The 17,235-nt window shown below is 61.3% G+C and overlaps 1 protein-coding gene across 1 annotated transcript; it reads right to left on the reverse strand.

Moving 5' to 3' along the window:
• Positions 1 to 450: 450 nt before the first annotated feature.
• Positions 451 to 15,849, reverse strand: TRPV2 (transient receptor potential cation channel subfamily V member 2). The gene is made up of 15 exons (XM_059906648.1): positions 15,778 to 15,849; positions 14,122 to 14,355; positions 12,021 to 12,154; positions 10,317 to 10,610; positions 9,408 to 9,706; positions 7,729 to 7,902; positions 7,224 to 7,379; positions 6,584 to 6,679; positions 5,699 to 5,769; positions 5,069 to 5,234; positions 4,870 to 4,936; positions 4,451 to 4,776; positions 3,390 to 3,517; positions 2,489 to 2,568; positions 451 to 1,013 (listed from the first exon to the last, which is right to left on the reverse strand). The coding sequence occupies exons 2-15, from the start codon at positions 14,319 to 14,321 to the stop codon at positions 919 to 921; spliced, it is 2,286 nt and encodes a 761-aa protein (XP_059762631.1). The 5' UTR covers positions 14,322 to 14,355; positions 15,778 to 15,849; the 3' UTR covers positions 451 to 918.
• Between the last annotated feature and the right edge of the window lie 1,386 nt (positions 15,850 to 17,235).

The raw sequence follows: 17,235 nt of genomic DNA on the forward strand, positions 1-17,235 counted from the left end.
GCCCCCGTGGGCGCCGGGAGCCTCTCAAGCCTTCAGAGACGCGGGTAACTTGTTGCCCTTGTGTCTCAGGAAGGTCCCTCTGGCTTGGAAGGGTGGGAACTGCGCAGGAAGCCAGAGGGGAGAGGAGGCAATAATCCACAGCCTGAACTAAGTAAGCCCAGGAGCTCAAAGGCTTTGAGAGACGTCCTGGGGTGGCTTTAAGGGGTGTCTGGAGGCTGTGGGAGAGGAAGGACAGGCGGCTGTGCTTGCTGGTGTCCACCACCTCGCGTCTGCGGTGACAGCAGGCACAGCACCTCGGCCAGCTGCCTGCACCCCGAAGAGGGCAGCTGGGGGGCGGTAGGTGAGGGTCCCTGTGCCCAGGAGAGGGCGGGAGCAGCCCGGCCCCAGACACAGAAGTGAGCTCACAGAGACATGCAGACGCCGACCAGCCCAGCGGCTCAGTACCTTTTGTTTTTTAATTCTTTTTTATTTTATTTTTGGCTGTGTTGGGTCTTTGTTGCAGTGCGCGGGCTTTTCTCTAGTTGCAATGAGCGGGGGCTACTCTTCGTTGTGGTGCGAGAGCTTCTCATTGCGGTGGCTTCTCGTTGCAGAGCATGGGCCCTAGAGCACGCGGTTTTCAGTAGTTGCGGCACGTGGGCTCCAGAGACCGTTGTGGCGCACGGTCTCAGTTGCTCCGCGGCATGTGGGGGTCTTCCCAGACCAGGGCTCAAATCCGTGTCCCCTGCATTGGCAGGCAGATTCTTAACCACTGTGCCACCAGGGAAGTCCTGGGGCCAAGTACCTTTACTCAACTAATGTTTCCAGGAGAGTTAGCCACAAGAAATTACTTATTTTTGCCACCAAAGTCCCTTGAGGTCCCAGAGCCAGTAGGTGGGGCTGGAAACATTCCGTGCTCTGTCCTCCCGGCCCCCTGATGCGTCAGTGGGACTCAAGGAGCTGGAGGGGCACATGGTCTTCCTCCACGGCACTGTCCTGGCTGGATTGGGAGGCCAGGGCTGGGCTCTTCAGGGCGCCTGTGAATGGGATGAAGGGAGTGTCCCCAGGACGCAGGCACCAGGGAAACAGGAGGAAGCCACAGCCATGAAACCACATCATGCCAGGGGACAGCAGCCTCGGGGTCCCCAGCAATCCCTCTCCTGCCTCCCTGCTTCCGCAAGCACCTCCTGAACCCCTGCCAGGTGCCAGTCAGGGCCCTCCTCCCAGGAGCTGAAAGTCCCTGCAGGTGACAGGCCTTTGTGTTAGAAGCCAGCACACCCGAGGTGATGTGCTGAGGAGCCAGAGGGAGGGGAGCGTCAGGTGCTCAGAGGAGAGAGGAGACCCCACCGCCAGCGGTGGGGAAGGTGGGGCAGGGACGCCCAGAGGATGGCAGGGCACTTGCAGAGACAAGAGCCCAGGAAAGGAAGGGACGAGGAGCACTGTGGAGGGACCGGCCGGCACATGGAGGGAGATGCGGGGAGGGGGCTGGACAGCGGCTTTGGGCCTTGACCCCGGGGGCACGGGGGTGGCCTGCCAGGGAGTGGGAGGTGGTGTGTGTTGAGGCTGTGTAGCTTTCGTCTACGTAAGAGGGATTGGAGTAGGACGAGCCCGGACCTAAAGCCTGGTCTGGGGTCTGGGTGCCGGCTGAGCAGCCCCCCTGGTGCAGACGTGGGAGAGGTGGGGGGCAGGGCAGAGGGCCCGGCGGCTGGACCTCAGCCACCCGGAGGTCCCGAGGACCCTCAGCACCAGGGGGAGAGACCCGCAAGGCCTCCCGCCTGGGCTGGGAGGGGCGGGCCGACTACAAGGCCTCGGCAGGGCAGCCCAGGGCTGTTCCTGTTGGGGCTGTCCAGCTGGAGGCGGCGGCAGGCGGGTGGGGTAGGGAGTCGGGGTGGCTTGGGGCAAGATGAGGGACAAGGGCACTTTCCGAGTCTTGCAGGGATGGGACGGCAGGACTCGGAGGAAGGGCGACACAAAGACGGGTGCGCAGGAAAGCTGTCGCTTAGTGAGGGCCGCGGTCAGGGACCCAGGAGCCTGGGCGGCCGGAGGAGACTCCACGGACAGGGTCTCGGGCGGCTACGGCAAGTGGAGGGGTGGGAAAGGGCACGAGAGAGGAGAGGAGGGGGGACGAAGACTTGAGGTGGGCGCCTGCCGGCTGTGGAGGGGGACGAAGGAGTCGGGGTGGAGGGGGCCAGCACCACCCTAGAATGGAGGGGGCGCGGGCCTGACGGAGGCAAAGGCGGAGGAAGTGGCCTCTCAGCGGTGTGGCGGCAGCGAGGCCGGCCTGTCGGGGCGGAGCCACGGGGCTGGGGGGCCTCCCTGACTTGTCCCCCTGCTGGCCGCTCCGCCCAGGCCGGGAGGAGGAGGGAGGGGAGGGTGCCCAAGAGCCGGTTTCCCAGGCAACGGTGGGGGGGGGGGGCGGGAGGAGGGGGAAGCGCCGCTTCAAGGGGCAAACCCTTTACACACACACACGCACGCACGCACGCACGCACGCACTCACTCCACAGCTACTCACCAGGGCCGCCTGGCCCCGCGGGCTCCTCGCGCACCGTGGGCAGCGTCTGCTCCCACGCAGCCCAGTTCACCTCCTCTACCCTGCGGGCCACAGCGCAGCTGTGAGGCTCCCGGAGGCCGAGGAGGCAGCGCGCTCTGCCCCAGGAGAGGGCCCCCAGGGGTGCACGCCAGGACCGGGAGGCGGACGGGGCTTCTCTCCGCAGGACGCTGGGCCACCCAGCAGCCCCCGCGAGCCCTGTCCTCCCGGCTCTCAGACTGCCGCCCCGGCCAGGCGCCCACAGGGGGGAACAGGCGTCTGTCCCCTCTGGCTGCTCACGGCGACCTGGGTTGCCCCCAGCATCCAGAGAGGAGTCTAGATCAGCTGGATCTGTGTGTTCCCAGGTGCTGGGGCCCTTTCACGGCTACTCCACGTGACTAAGACCCGCCGCCCTTGCTTGGCTGCTACCTCAGGAAAGTGTGTTGCTGGCCGTGCACTTGTCACCAGGTTCCCGCCCCCATGGGAGCGTCTGCTCTCCATGGAAGGGTTGTAGCCTCCGTGGTCAGGACGGGGGCGTTGGGAGGGCAGGGCAGACCAGCCAGGGGAAGCTTAGCATGCTCTAACCCGAGGATGCCTCTGGCTTCTTGGCCTCCTAACTGTGCCCCATCTCAGGGCAGAAGGAGTCGGTCAGGGACCACTGGGGAGGGACCTCCAGTTTCAGTCAGGGGGCCAGGAAGGTGACCAGACCGGAAGAGCAGGCAGTGGAGGCCGGGCCTATGAGATCCAGCATCGCTGACCTCGCCTGTCCAGGGCGCAGTCCCCTGGTGCTCCGAGGCCCTGCCTTTCCCACCAGACCTGACTCCTAGCCGCTGTCGCCTGGTTTTCAGCAAGGTCCCCAGGCCGCCCGCCCAGCCTCTCCACTCACCTGAAGCACCAGCGCTCGTCGGGGCGACCGTCCGGCCTGGTGCCAACTGTCAGTCTCACACCTGCCCGCTGCTTCTTCCTCCTGCACCACCAGTAGCCGTTCTCCATCTCCAGGACAGAGATGGCTTTCTGGGGACAAAGGATACATCAGACAGAGCGGCCAGCACTTTACAGTAGAACTCAGCACCTGCTAAGTGCATGGATTTGAATCCAGCCCCGAGGTTTGATTACCTATGTGGTGTCAGGCCCTGCATCCCTCTGAGCCTCTTTCCCCGCTTACAGACTGAGGCCAATATGCCTTGGGTGGTTGCTGGGAAGTCAGCATGTGACGAGCGCCCTACAGTTCCTTGCGATTGCATCGTTACAGGTTCTAGAATTCCCCCAGGTACGGAACATCACCTGTGCCTGCTGCTATCACACAAACGAGCTGGGGGCGGGGGGCGGGCACAGAACCTTGCAGGTGAGGCTCAGAGAAGGTAAGGGGCTTGCCCAAGGTCAACGGTGAATTGGTCACACAGTCCAGCCCCCCGGGCGAGGTTCACCCTGCACCAACTGCCTAGGCCCAGCCCCGACCCTCCCCAGTCAAGCAGCAGCTCTTGCTTCCACTGCAGGCAGGTGTCACATCAGCTCCCAGCTACCCGAGCCCCTGCTCCCCAGCTCCTCCAGGCTGGGCCAGCTCCGGGATCGCGCATCCCGCCTGCCTTGTCCACCAAGCCGACCCCACGGAACAAGCGACGAACACAGGAGGGGGCTGTATGAGGGCGGGGTCTCCGTCTTGTTCTCTGCCGGGTCTTTAGAGCCTAGAACTGTGCCTAGCCCTGCACTAGGCTCTCAGGAAACACTTACTACTAATGACAATGGTGACTAACACACTGAACACCTACTGTGTGCCAGGCACCGCCCTCAGGCCTTCCTGCAGCCTCTCGGCAGCCCCGCGCAGGAAGGAGAGGACGAGGGAGGCCCCCGTGAGGGCCGCACCCACGCGGGGGCCCAGCTCGGTGGGTTGTGCGCGCTCCCGCCGGGCCCAGAACACTGGAGGGGACGGGGCGCCTGGCCGGGCACCTGCAGCTTCCAGATGCTCCAGCTGTCGCTGGCGACGCTGCTGACGGTCTCGTTCATGAGCGCGATGAGCATGTTGAGCAGCAGGACGTAGGTGAGCAGCACGTAGGCCAGAAGCAGCAGCAGCACCGCCCCGCGGAAGCGCAGCCGGTCCTGGAAGGCCAGCTCGCCCATGCCGACGGTGAACTTGAACAGCTCCAAGGCGGCGTCCAGGATGCCCTCGTACGGGGCCGTGCTGCCCTCCTCGTCCCCCTCGCTCGCCGCCTCCGTGCTGTTGGAGCCCGCGGGGGCCCCGGGGTCCTGGGCCTCCCGGCTCAGGCTCACCAGTGCTGAGGAGAGAGGCAGGGGGTCCTCAGCCTGGGGAGACCAGCGGGCAGCCTCGAGGCGGGGCAAGGAGTGGGTGGGGGACGGGGGGCCTTTACCTACAGCGAAGCCGAAAAGGAAGACTAAGTAGACCAGGAGGAAGCGGAGCAGGTCCCGCAGGATGACCTAGAAGGCACGAGCCGGTGGGTGGTTCAGCTTGGGGGAGGCACCTGCCTGCTGGGCCCACAGGGAGCCCCCCCGGGGTGCGGTGTCCAGCCCTGCCCGGTCTGGCTGCACGGGGCCGCCCCTGCCTCTCACCTTCTGGATCATGACACTGTAGATGCCCGTGTGCTGCAAGCCGCGCATGTAGTACAGCAAGTTCACCCAGCCCAGCGCCAGCGAGCACACGTGCAGGGGCAGGTACCACTCGATGGCCAGGAAGCACAGCACCTGGGACAGCACGGCGAGCAGCGCCTGGACCAGGCTGCGTGGAGGCAGGGCGGGCTCAGCTCGCAGGCCTCCTGTGGCCACCGCTGGCCCCCGCTGCCTCGCCCCCCACGCCCTCAGAGATGAGAAGTTTCGCCTCTGGGACTGGATCCAAGCATCCTGACCTCCACCTCGGGCAAGGCCTTCAACCCCCGTGGGCCTCAGTTCCCTTCCCCGTACAACGGGGGTAACAGTAATAACGCCCGGCTCGGAGAGTGTCGGCGGGGATTCAGGGAGACACGCATGTGAAGACTTCAGGCTCCACTGGTGCAGAGCGGGGGCTCGGTCGATGTGACTATCATGCTCGGGACCCGGACCGGACAGCAGCCCGACTCCGGAGTCTGGCCTGCGAGCTGCTCCCAGCCTCCTGGAGCTCCCTGGCCCAGGGTCCTCACCCCCAAAGCCAGCCTGGTGCCCCCTCCCAGGCAGAAGACAGGGGAGGAGGAGTGAGGCCACACGTACAAGAGGATTTCAAAGTAGCTGTCCATGAACGAGATCCAGATGAACAGACGGCGCCTCCAGAAGTACCACAGCTGCGGGGGAAGGAGGAGGACAGGCCGTGACACCTGCTCTCCAGGCCACAAGCAGCCCCGTTGCCCTCAGGGCCGCCGGCCGCCCTGCTTGTAAAAGTCTCGCCAGGACCACCTCAGGGGCTCGGGCGGCAGCTTTGAACTTTGGGGGTGCTCGTGAGTCCTGCTGATAGCTGAGAAAGTTTGGACCCTGTTTCCAAAAAGTGCAGACACCCAGACCATGGCAGGGGCCTCCTGTCTCCCTGTGGATCCAGGTGGAGAGCTCGCACTCCATATGGTGAAAGAGGCTCCTTTCCCTTCCCCTCCCTGGCCTCACGGGGACCACCGGGTGCTCCAGCCAACCTGGCCTTGGTGCCTAAGTCCTGCCCACTCTCAAAGACTCACTCAACGAGTCTCAGTGCCACGGCCAGCCTGTCTCCTGCAAGCTGGCAGCATCTTCCCCTGAAGAGGCCGTGCTGGAGGCACTGGGCTGAGTTCCCCCTGCCGCCACCCTTCTGTGCTCCCCAGGTGAGGAATGAGCCAGGGACCTGGGGTCGGGGGCGTCCAGCTCCATTCCCAGGGGAGCAGAGCCGGCACTGCCAAGGAATCATAGGAGATACCTGCTGCCCCGCGGGCACCCCAGAAAGCACAGCAGGGAGGGTACCCAGCCCCAAAGGCAAGGCCGGAACCCTCGGCCCTCAGCTGCCCTGAGGCTGGCCAGGATGGGACCAGGTGTGGGATTCAGTTTCCCGTAAATGGAGGGACTGTCGTGAACTCACTCCCAGGCTTCTTGTAGCAGAATTCCAGGTTTGGGGTGGGGGATGGGAGGAGCCCTCACCTGGCCCATGAGGATGTTGGCCCCCACGACCAGAATCAGGATGTGGCCCAGCAGCAGCACGGAGTTCCCAGCGGTCACCTCCAGCGGGAGGAAGTCCTGCACGAAGACACACTCGGGTCGGGCCTGGGGTCCCCTCCCGGCAGCTGCCCTCTGACAGCGAGGCTGGGGGCCCATTCCTCGGGAGAGCTGTGGGGAGGCCCCCAGAGCAGCAGAGCGAACACGGGCTCTGGAGCCAGACTGCCTGGGTTCAGATCCCAACTCCACCACTCACAGCCCGTGTGACCCTGGGTAAGTCCCTTAAACTCTCTGTGCCTTCCTTCCCTCAACTGTAAACTGGCGATGATAAGAGTTCATCATCTCAGAGGGTTGCTGTGAAATTAATTAAATACATTAACACACGTCGTCAATCACTTGAATACTTTCTCACGTGTGCTGTACACTCAGTAAGTACTATTACTGTTGTTGTTACTACTATGTTGTTACTTCCATATCATGACCAGCTGTGTAAGCGCCGTGGGCGGACCACCAAGCGGTAAGGCCTCCCGTCAGCATTTGCAGGACGGGGTTGTAATCCCTGCCCCATCTTCTGCCAGGGTTGTTTCCAGGAGGCCTCCCCAGGATGTGCCCCTCCCTGCCTTGCCTTGTCCAGGGGAGGCTGGTGGTAGGTGACAGCGGTGAAGATGGACACGTAGGTCAAGTAACACAGGAAGTTGAACAGGAACCTGGGGAAGAGCAGATTCCACTTCGCCTGCAGCAGTTTGTTCAGCGGCTCCAAAACCACCATTCGGTGCCGGTGCTGGGACGGGAAGGCGAGAGCCAGAGGCGCATTCAGCGAGTACATGCGGAGGCACCAGGGGAGAGCGGAGAGGGCGCGGAGCCCCGAACGACCCCTCCCCGCCGGCCGCCACCCCACCCTCATGGCTGTGGAGTGACCAGTCCAGAGCAGGTGCTGGTCAACAGAGAGGCCCCCGGTGTGACCCCCGTGTCGGGTGGGACCGGCGGCCGGGTTCGCACGTGCAGCCACACCCCGACTGCTCGGTTAAAGGGCGGGAGCGGTCCTGCAGGCAGCCCCCAGCGGTGGACCTTGCAGGGAGCTCTGGCAGGCCCTCTGCGCACACCGCCGCCCCGGGGTGAAGCAGGCTCACCGGGCTTTGGCAATGGAAGGCGATGATCTCCAGCACGGAGTTCTCCTCGCAGCTGTCCACAGAGGCCAGGTCATACAGCGACACCCGCACGGGCCCGTAGGACCACTCCGTGAACTTGCGGGAGAGGGACTGGCTCGGCTCCAGGAACTCCCGCTGCAGGATGTGTCTGAAAATCTGCAGGGCAGGCACGTGAGCTTGGCCTGCACAGAGCTGCCCACCGCCCAGACACGCGAACACGCCCTGCACCCGCGGGTCCTTGCGCGTATGAACTCTTACACAGGTCCACGCACACTCAGCCAACCATGCAGACACTCCCACCCACCCGCCCATGCCAGCCTGCCTCTTCCTTCCGCACTCCTGCCCCAATGCCTCTCTCCTGGACACTCATATGGCCGAGGGACCCCCAATCCAAGGGTCCTTAAGGCCCCATGAGATCAGAGGCTACCAGCTACACACGTGTGTGCACGTTTGTGGCCAGAGTCTCGAGCTTTCAACAGACTAGAAGCCACCCCTAACCCGGACAGGTCCAGAAGCAATTTGGTTTTACAAATGCGGAATGCTGGGGAGGCTTCCCAGATCGGGGAGCGGCTTCCACAGGCCACACAGTCGTGCCTCTAGACGGCAAAGAGAGGTACCCACACCCCCGGGACCTTGGAGGGCAGGAAAAAAACATAAAACTTCCGCTTACGTTTATTTTTATCTTAACCTTTAAAAATACCTGTGTTCTAAGCATTGGGCCCTGTGTCAGCTGTGTGGATTGTAAGCTCCCCTAATAATAAGGATCAGACAACAGGAAAGTCGTTTGGGAAAAAAGTAAAGCCGGATCATGCTTTTTTGTTGTTTTTGCCGAGCGGCTCTTAGTTCCCCAACCAGGGATTGAACCCGGGCCCTCGGCAATGAAAGCAAAGAGTCCTAACCATTGGACCACTAGGGAAGTCCCTCGTGCTTACTCTTTATAAGAGTAACCTATAACTTTCAGATAAAGTTTTAGGCATTAAAAATCAAGCTGCAAAAGAAAAGTCTGGAAGCAAATATGGATATGGAATATACACATTCACGTGCACATATACACATGCACACAAACACACACAGTTTTAAAACCTTGTAGAAGGAATTAAGCAATAGCAAAACCAAGGAAAAGATAATAACACTTGGATACATACAAATGTAAAAATTCTGTGTAGCAAAAAATGCCATAAAAATTTTTTTAACGTTGAACTGGGAGAAAAATTTGCAACTGTTATAGTAAACAAAATGATGATACGTTCGTTATCAAGAACACTTAGCCATCAATACGAAGAAAACCTGAGAGCAAAGAACATGAGAAGACTGTCTCCTAATCAAGAAACCCAAGTGACTTAAAAAAACAATCCCTGGGAGTTCCCTGGTGGTCCAGTGTTTAGGACTTGGCGCTTTCACTGCCGTGGCCTGGGTTGAATCCCTGATCAGGGAGCTAAGATCCTGTAAGCTGCGCAGCCAAAGATAAATAAATAAAATAAAATCCCTGTTTTAAAATGTAATATATTCATTCTGTAACTCACATGTAATTTATCAATAAACACACACACAGGAGAGGTGCATGCTGAAACTGTTCTGAGCTAGACACCACCTCAGGCTCTTTCTGCAGAAATCCCGGGTTGAGTCCTGCTGCTTCCTGGAAAGGGGGGCTGGCCACTCACCTCAATTTTGCCCTCCTTGGCGGCCAGCTTCAGGGGCGTGAGGCCTTGCAGGTTGGGGATGTCCTCGAGCTGCACCGTGGGGCAGAGGCGGGCCCCCGCCTGGAGCAGCCTATCGTACATGTGGGTCACCAGCTCCGTGTTCTCGGCCGAGTTGTCTGCGATCATCACCAAGGCGTGCAGGGCCGTGTTGCCCAGCGAGTCGGTGGCCTGCAGGCTGGCGGGCTGGTGCGGGTTCTCCAGGAGATAGGTCACCACATCCCACTGCTTGGTGCACGCAGCCAGAGAGAGGGGCATCTCGCCTGGGGGCCGAGGGGACAGCTTGGGCCTCGGGCCTCCCAGCGTCCACCCGCCTGCTTCTCACGCTCCCTGGACCTCATTGAGGCGGGTCAGGCGCCCACAGGAGAGAATACGCACTGCCTTGGGGTCCCGGGCCCACCCAGGCCAGTGCAGTGAGCGGAGAAGGCCCCGGGCCCCGCATCCTCCTAGAAGCCCCAGTCAAGGTGGCTCTGTCCAGCTCTGACCCAAGGGAGAGGGGCCCAAAGCTCTTTACCATCTAAGGGAGCAGAACGGGAGCCTGCCAACCAGGGTTCCCGCCCCCCTGCCTCTTTCTCTTTTCTTTGCCGGGGCCCAGACACCCCTTTCTCCAGGCCCTGTCTGGTCAAGTCTCATCACACACCAGTTCTACGCCCCCGTTCCCCTGCCCTGGTCTGAGCTCATGTGTGGCGAGCTTCCTTGGCCAGACAAGGATAAAACACCTCTTAAGACAAACTGCTTTTGCAGGCGGCCTAGCTATTAGAAGCATGAGCCTCAGGGTCAGACTGATCTGGGTTTAAGGGTCACATTAACCCTGTGACCTTGGGCAAGGCCTTACCCCCTCTGCAGCTCAGTTTATCCAAGAAGGCTCCTCACCGAAGTAGAAGCAGGTCTCTTGTCTCTTCTTCTGGAAGAACTGGCCACAGGCCTGGGCATGCACATCAGCCCCATTCTCCACCAGGAGCTTCACACACGGCAGGCTCCTCTTCTCGATGGCGATGTGCAGGGCGCTGTGGCCTTGGTAGTACTCATCTGTGCACTGGGCGTTGACCAGAGGCCGAGGATTGCCGGAGTCCCGGTCAATCTGCAGCAGCGGCTCAATGCAGGCGTTGGTCCCGTTCCGAAGGTTCAGCACGGCCTTCATCAGGCATGTCTTCCCCGTGGAGCCCTCTGTGGGAGGAGGGGGGGCCACCGCGGTGCTCAGGCCACCCACCCGCCTGTACAGTGAGCCCATGCCCCAAAGCACCCCGGCCGGCTGGAGCCCAGCCATGCTGCAGGGAGTTAAGCCTCCAGCCAACAGGTGTTAGAATACCAATAGGTATGACTACAGTTTCTGCCCTAGAAATTAAGTTTCTAAGACATAGTTCGTCATGTGTGCAACACTGTCTACACGAGAACATTTGGAGTAGTATTTCTTTTTTTTTTAATGTATTTATTTATGGCTGTGTTGGGTCTTCGTTGCTGCGCGCGGGTTTTCTCTAGTTGTGGTGAGTGGGGGCTACTCTTCGTTGTGGTGTGTGGGCTTCTTATTGCGGTGGCTTCTCTTGTTGCGGAGCATGGGCTCTAGGCGCGCGGGTTTCAGTAGTTGTGGCATGCGGGCTCAGTAGTTGTGGCTCATGGGCTCTAGAGCACAGGCTCAGTAGTTGTGGCCCACTGAACCAGGGATTGAACCCGTGTCCCATGCATTGGCAGGCAGATTCTTAACCACTGCGCCACCAGGGAAGCCCCTTGGCCTCTCTTAACCTCAGTTTTCCTCACTGTAAAATGGGACCATTCCAGGCTTATTGTAAGGATCACATGGAATTATATACAAAATTCTCAGCCCACAGAGGGCCTAGCACACAGCGTGTTGAGGCCAAAAACTACACGCAACCTAAACGGCCACCAATAAGGGGTTAGTCAAGTAAATTGTGGTAAATGTACAGGATGGGAAACTCTGCAGGTTGTTACAGTGACTGAGTTAGAGGCCTGTGTACTGAAATGGACTAAGTTGGGGGAGAGCCCATTACAAGCACACCATTATGTATTTACATCAATGGCATGACCCCATTTATGTAAATGTATGCCTAATGTATTTAAACAGTTTGAAAAGATGTACCCCAAATCATTATCAGGGGTCCAGGATGACAGGCTGTTTTTACCCTCAGCTTTATACATTTCGTTACTATTTGAACCTTCTAGAAGGCACACATGTTCTTTTCCTAATCAGATATCCCCAAACAATACAGATATTTAGATCTGGGGCAAAGAATGCTCTGAGATGGATAAAGTGTAAGGTACGTGTATTAGATCTCAGCGATGCTGTGACTGAAAAAGAGAGAGAGACAGGGAGAAGCTGCACTGAGGAAGGCCGTGAATATCCACCCATTCGGCCAGTGAAACGGCTGAGGCGGCAGAGGCAGGCTGGGAGCCGGTGCGGCGAGTGGAAGGGGGAGTCAGCAGGGCCCCTGCAGTCGTTCTGGCAGGAGGGCTGCTAGAACACCGCCCCTCCTCGCCCCCCAGCTGCTGACTGGTCACCACGAGCCGGCGGCCTGGTCTCGGCACAGCACACGGCGGCTCCGGCCCAAGCAGCAGGCCTACCTGTGTACTCCGAGTCCGTGAGGTACTTGCTGGTCCGGCGCAGGTACTCTGGTAGCCCCACCAGGTCCTCGGGGACCCCCCGGGCCACCGCGCTGAAGAGCCGGTCACGGTCGAAGCGGTTTGGGTCTGGCTGGCTGTGGGGATGTGGTTTGTGACTGACGCTGCAGGAGAGCCCTGGGTCCCCAGAGAGTCCCGCTTCCCAGGGAGCCTTTTCTGGGGCCCAGGAGCCCCACGGGAGCCTTTTGAGAGCCTCTACGCACCCAGGCAGGCCAAGGAGACCGCAAGCGCTCAGACCCCCGGAGGAGGGGCCCGGCTGGGGCACCGGCCACGCCTGCTGGCTGCAGGCACCCCCTGTCATTCGCCAGGTGCCCCGCGGCTCGCAACAGGTTCACTGTCCATTTCAGCACAGGAGCTCCTCGTGGCTCTTGAGCTGGGCTCTGGGGCGGGGCGGGGCGGGGCCACCGGAGGTGACCACGGACTGTTGGGGGCCGTACGTGCCGCTGGCCTCCACCAAGAAAATCAAGAAAAGCCCCACGTCCTCTCCGAAACCATCTATGGCCGAACGACGGAGTACCTGCCCCTTTGGCCCTCACTTCTGCCCTGCGTGAGTAATCTCTATTTTTTCCATCAGACAAACAAGGAGGTAGAGTAACTTTCCCAAAGCCGCATGGTGCAGAGCTCACGGGCTGTGGGGTGCTTGCTGTTCAACCAACTCTGGACCCCGACTGCCCACCCCAGAGAGACGCCAGGCTGGACAGACGGAGGTTTCTCAGAGGCGTGGGGTCCAGAGCGGACACCAGACGCTCACAGAATTTTCTTGAGAAGCCACATCTCTGCGAAAGGCCCCAGGAGGGGCCGGTAGCCCTTCTGAATCCAGCGTGTGTGGGCATCCCCGCCTGGGCTGTCACTGGGGCTCCCGGTACCACGACCAGCAGATATGAAGGGACAAGAAAGGGGGGACTGTTTGATGCTTTGGGGACCCTCAGGCCTGCCATGGAATGGATCAACCAAGAAAGGGGTGGGGGCTCTGATGAGTGGGGGGATTACTGGATCAGTCATGGTTTAAGCCATGATCACGTGACTGACAGGGCAGGAAGCTGCCTGGCCAGACGCAGCATCATCCGTCCAGCAGACCATGCGGCCAGGACGTGACCAAGAGGTCACTGCGGCTGACTGGGGAGTCCCGTGGGCAGTCCGGCCGGGCGAAGTGGCTATTTGGACAAAGCACTTCCTGTCACAGGGCGGCATCACGGTCCTGGGATAGGGAGGCCCCGCGGGAGCACAGATCGAAGCACCAAAGGGCATCGAGGGGCCGGTTCTGTCTCGGGCAGGTGACCCCGCTCCCAGGAGCCTTGCAAGCACCCTCTCCTGCCCTGGTCTGAACCTGACCTCGGTCCCGCAGCACAAACAGGACAGGCGGCTCTGGGCTGGGAGGCCGAGGCTGGGGGCAGAGTCCAGGGCATGAGCAGGGAGGGAGGGGCTTCCCTGGCAGAGTGCTGCCTGGCCCAGGCAGGTTCTCCAGCCTCGTATGTCAGACCTCACACTGCGGGGATCCAGGTGCACCCTTCCCCCACACCCACAGGACTGGAGGTGGCGCTCCTCCGAGAGTGGCTCCCACAGTCTGAATTAGAAGACATCACGGGAAGGTCACAGTGAAGGTGGCTCCGAGCAGGAGGCCACCGTCCTCAAGCCCCAGAGTCCACGACCCCAGGGCAACAGGTCCAGCCTTGGAGCAGAGCCCGGGAACACCCGGGACATTTCCACGTGTCCTTGATTCTCTTGGCCTGGAGCGTGGATCTTGCTAGCACCCCCCGCAGGGCCTGTGGCTGGGAAGGGGACGGCACCAACAGGGGGCATGCCAGGAGGTGAAAGAGTATGTCCCTACAAGAAGAACACAACCTCAGGAGACAGAAGGCCAAGAACAGGGAAGGTTCTGGAAGGAGCAACCCCAGAGAGCAGAGCAGGGTTCAGGAGCCATCAGAGCCAGACCCAGGACCCCCAAGGCTGTGGCACAGGGGCACTGGGGCGGGGCTAGGCCACCCAGTCTGACTCTGCTGGCGGTGAGCCCCCCGGGCTCCCCCGGCCCCGCTTGCTGCCTCACCTGGCACCTGCCCCCTTTCGGAAGCTGAGGTTCACTTTGATCTGAGGCGAGAAGTTCCGGTCCTCGCCCTGGAATGGTGACTCCATGGGGGGCGGCCCGGCACCACCGCCCAGTTTTCCTCTGTCCACCTGGGCACCACTTTCTTGGCCTCCATCTGACGTCTCGAGCCTGAAAGCGGGAGGGCGGGAGGGCGAGGCCATCCTAAGGCGCGGCTGCTCCTTCTGGCTGGAACCTCTGTGGGGACGGAGGTGTCACAGGCATGCGCTCCTCCCAGTAGGCGTGGGGGTAGGAGGGCTGGCTGAAGCCCGGCCCAGAGAGGGTTAGAAGCTGGGTACAAGCAGACCAGCCGCCAGCGCGCGAGCCCAGCCCAACAGGAGCGGGGAGGGGAGCAAGAGGAGGGAGGACAGGATCTGTTGGAGGAACAGGGCCCACAACTGTCCCTGACTGTCCCTCTGGGACTTCCTGATCTCTGAGAGGCCAGCCACAGCCCCTGGTCCGAAAACATCTGTGTTAACAGCACACCCCTTTCTCTACACAACGTCTTGCCCAGTGGCCAATACTTACATTAAAAAAAAATGCAGTTTTGGGTGGGGCAGGTCACTCAACCTCCCACACAGTGGGTGTGGGGTGCCCTGGGGAAACCGCTGGAAAACCCCTGGCCTATCAAACCCCTCATTTTGCTGCCAGGAGGACTAGGGCTCAGAAAGGGGAAGTGACTTGCCCAAGGTCCCAGGCTGCTGGCACAGCCTGGTCTGAAACCACCTCGGCCTACCGGGACGTTCTTCTTCAGGTCTCAAAACCTTTCGGGGCCCGTCTGTACTTTCAGTCTCTGAGGAGTGCCACCTCTCTGTGCCTTAGGGTCTCTAGGGGCTTCACAGCAGGAGGGAGACGCCTCGCTGGTGCCCAAGCTCCCCTCACCCAGCAGCTCCCCGACAGGCCCGAGGCCAGGCGGGGGAGCTCAGCTCAGGGCACCACCTCGACCTCCCGGGAGAGCAGAAACCACAGCCGCCAGCGCTCGCCAGGGCGGGGCCCCAGGGCGGGGAGGGGGAAGCCCCGGGGGGCCCCCCCAGTGGGTGGGCAGAAAGAAGGAAAAAGAGTCCGAGTTGGGGAGGTGGGGAGACAGCGGGGCTGGCGGGGAGGAGAAGGGGGCAGGGAGCAGAGCAGAGCTTGGGGACGGGAAGCGGAGGGTGGGAAGGTCAGGGCCTGGACCATCTTCTGCGCGGCTTCAGCCCCGGGGCGGAAGGACGGCGGGGGGCATCTTCCCACAGCAGCAGGAGAGGCCGGGGCCTGTCGACTGCCTCATCATGCAGTTTCGACCCTGCGTCTTTCTGCCCACCCTGGGGCGTCCTTCCCGGCCACACGCCATTTAGCCTGGCTGATGTCCCCAGCCCCTCACCATTCTGCCTCCCAGCCCACTGCTCCCAAGTCTCCGCAGCAACAGCTGTCTGCCCAGCCGCTGGACCCCCGGACCCCCCATCCTCCCGGCCGGGGAGGAAGGATCTGGTAGGCCAGGTGGAGAAGAGAGCCGGAGCCCCTCAAAGACCCTGGCTCAGGGCTGGGGGAGCAAGGCGCCCACCCGGGCTTCCCGGCCGCCACCCTTCACCGTCAGGATTCGGGGCCCGGGCCCCTGGGAAGCCCGCATCATCCCTGACTCACCGGCTCGGCGGAGGCTGCGCGCGGCGCGTCCGGGCGGGCGGCGGGGCTACCGAGGAAGTGCGGCCCGGAGGGGCGCGGGCTGGCTGGGAGCCCCGCGAGCCGGCTGGGTCCGTCGGCGTTCCGCACGCTCAGCCCACCCGCCCGGCCGCCCGCCTGGCCGCAGCGGGGTCAGCTCTCCCTCGGCGGGACCCGCTGGCCGGGAGACTGACCCTCCGGACCATGGGCCACACCCTCTCTGGGGAGACACGCCCCTCCTCCCACCCGACCCCACCCCACTGCCTGCCGCTGAGGCCCCCAGATGCGGGGGGGCAGTCAGAGGCAACCCTTGGGTGCGGGGCCCTGCCTCGGGGGGAGCTGGCGTGTCGCGTGGGGCGGGGAGGGGACTCGCCCCACTGCACACGGACATCCACCCCTCCCCTTCCCCACCACTTGCCCCCCAGCGGCCATGTGGCTCAGCCTGGGAACTGGTTTACCCGTCGCAGGGCAGGGAGAGCTGATGTGGACGCCCCCCGGAGAGGAGAGACTCAGCCCAGCACCTCCCCCTGGAAATGCATCCCGCCCACCCGACCTTCCGGGGCCTTCCCCCAGCCCCCCAGGCCCCCAGCCAGGGGCCCTGACGGCCGCTGCCTTCCTTCCCTGAGCTAAAGGCGCTTCCAGCACCAGCCAGCAGGGGCGGACAGGAGGCCGGCCTGTGCTTCGAAATTAGACCTCCCTTCCAGACCAGCCCTGGTCCAGACTCAGCGCTGGGGCTTGGGGACGCAGCCATCATCCAAGTAAGTATCCAGCCCTAGGTCACCTCCCTCTCCCTCACTCCTAAAATCCAAGCCGTCAGGAACCCCACACCCCCAAACCTACCAATTTGTCTCTATCTCTGCCTGATGCAAGCAACTATCATCCCTGCCGGGGAGACCACAGCTGTCTTCAAGCTGGTCTCCCTGCTTCACTCCTGTCCCCAGCACCCCCATAATCGATTCTCCTTACAGCAACGAGAGTGATCTTTCAAAAATGAAAACCAGATCACCTAACTCCCCTCCCCCCAACTGGTGGCTTCCCTCGACACTTGGAATAAAAGGCACGGTCCATACCAAGCCGGTGCAGTCTGGAGGCCCTTCTCCACATTCCACCTTCATCTCTGATTGAAAGTACACACTACACTCTAGTGTAAACACCTGTGCTGTCCAATGTAAGGTCACCAGCCTCAGTGGCTATTTAAATTTAAGTCAGTTACAATAAATCAAACATTCAGTTCTACAGTGACATTAGCCACATTTCAAATGCTCATAGTCACATGTGGTTAGTGGCCGCCACATTGGGTAGCACAGAGATAGAACTGTTCCATCATCGCAGAGAATTCTATTGCACAGTTCTGCTCTAGACATTCTGAACACATTTCAGTCTCTCCCGATGCCATGCTCTCTTCTGTTGCCTCCAAGCCTCCAAGACTTTGCACAAGCTGTT

Source organism: Balaenoptera ricei, chromosome 20 (assembly GCF_028023285.1).
Source record: "Balaenoptera ricei isolate mBalRic1 chromosome 20, mBalRic1.hap2, whole genome shotgun sequence".
NCBI lineage: Eukaryota > Metazoa > Chordata > Mammalia > Artiodactyla > Balaenopteridae > Balaenoptera > Balaenoptera ricei.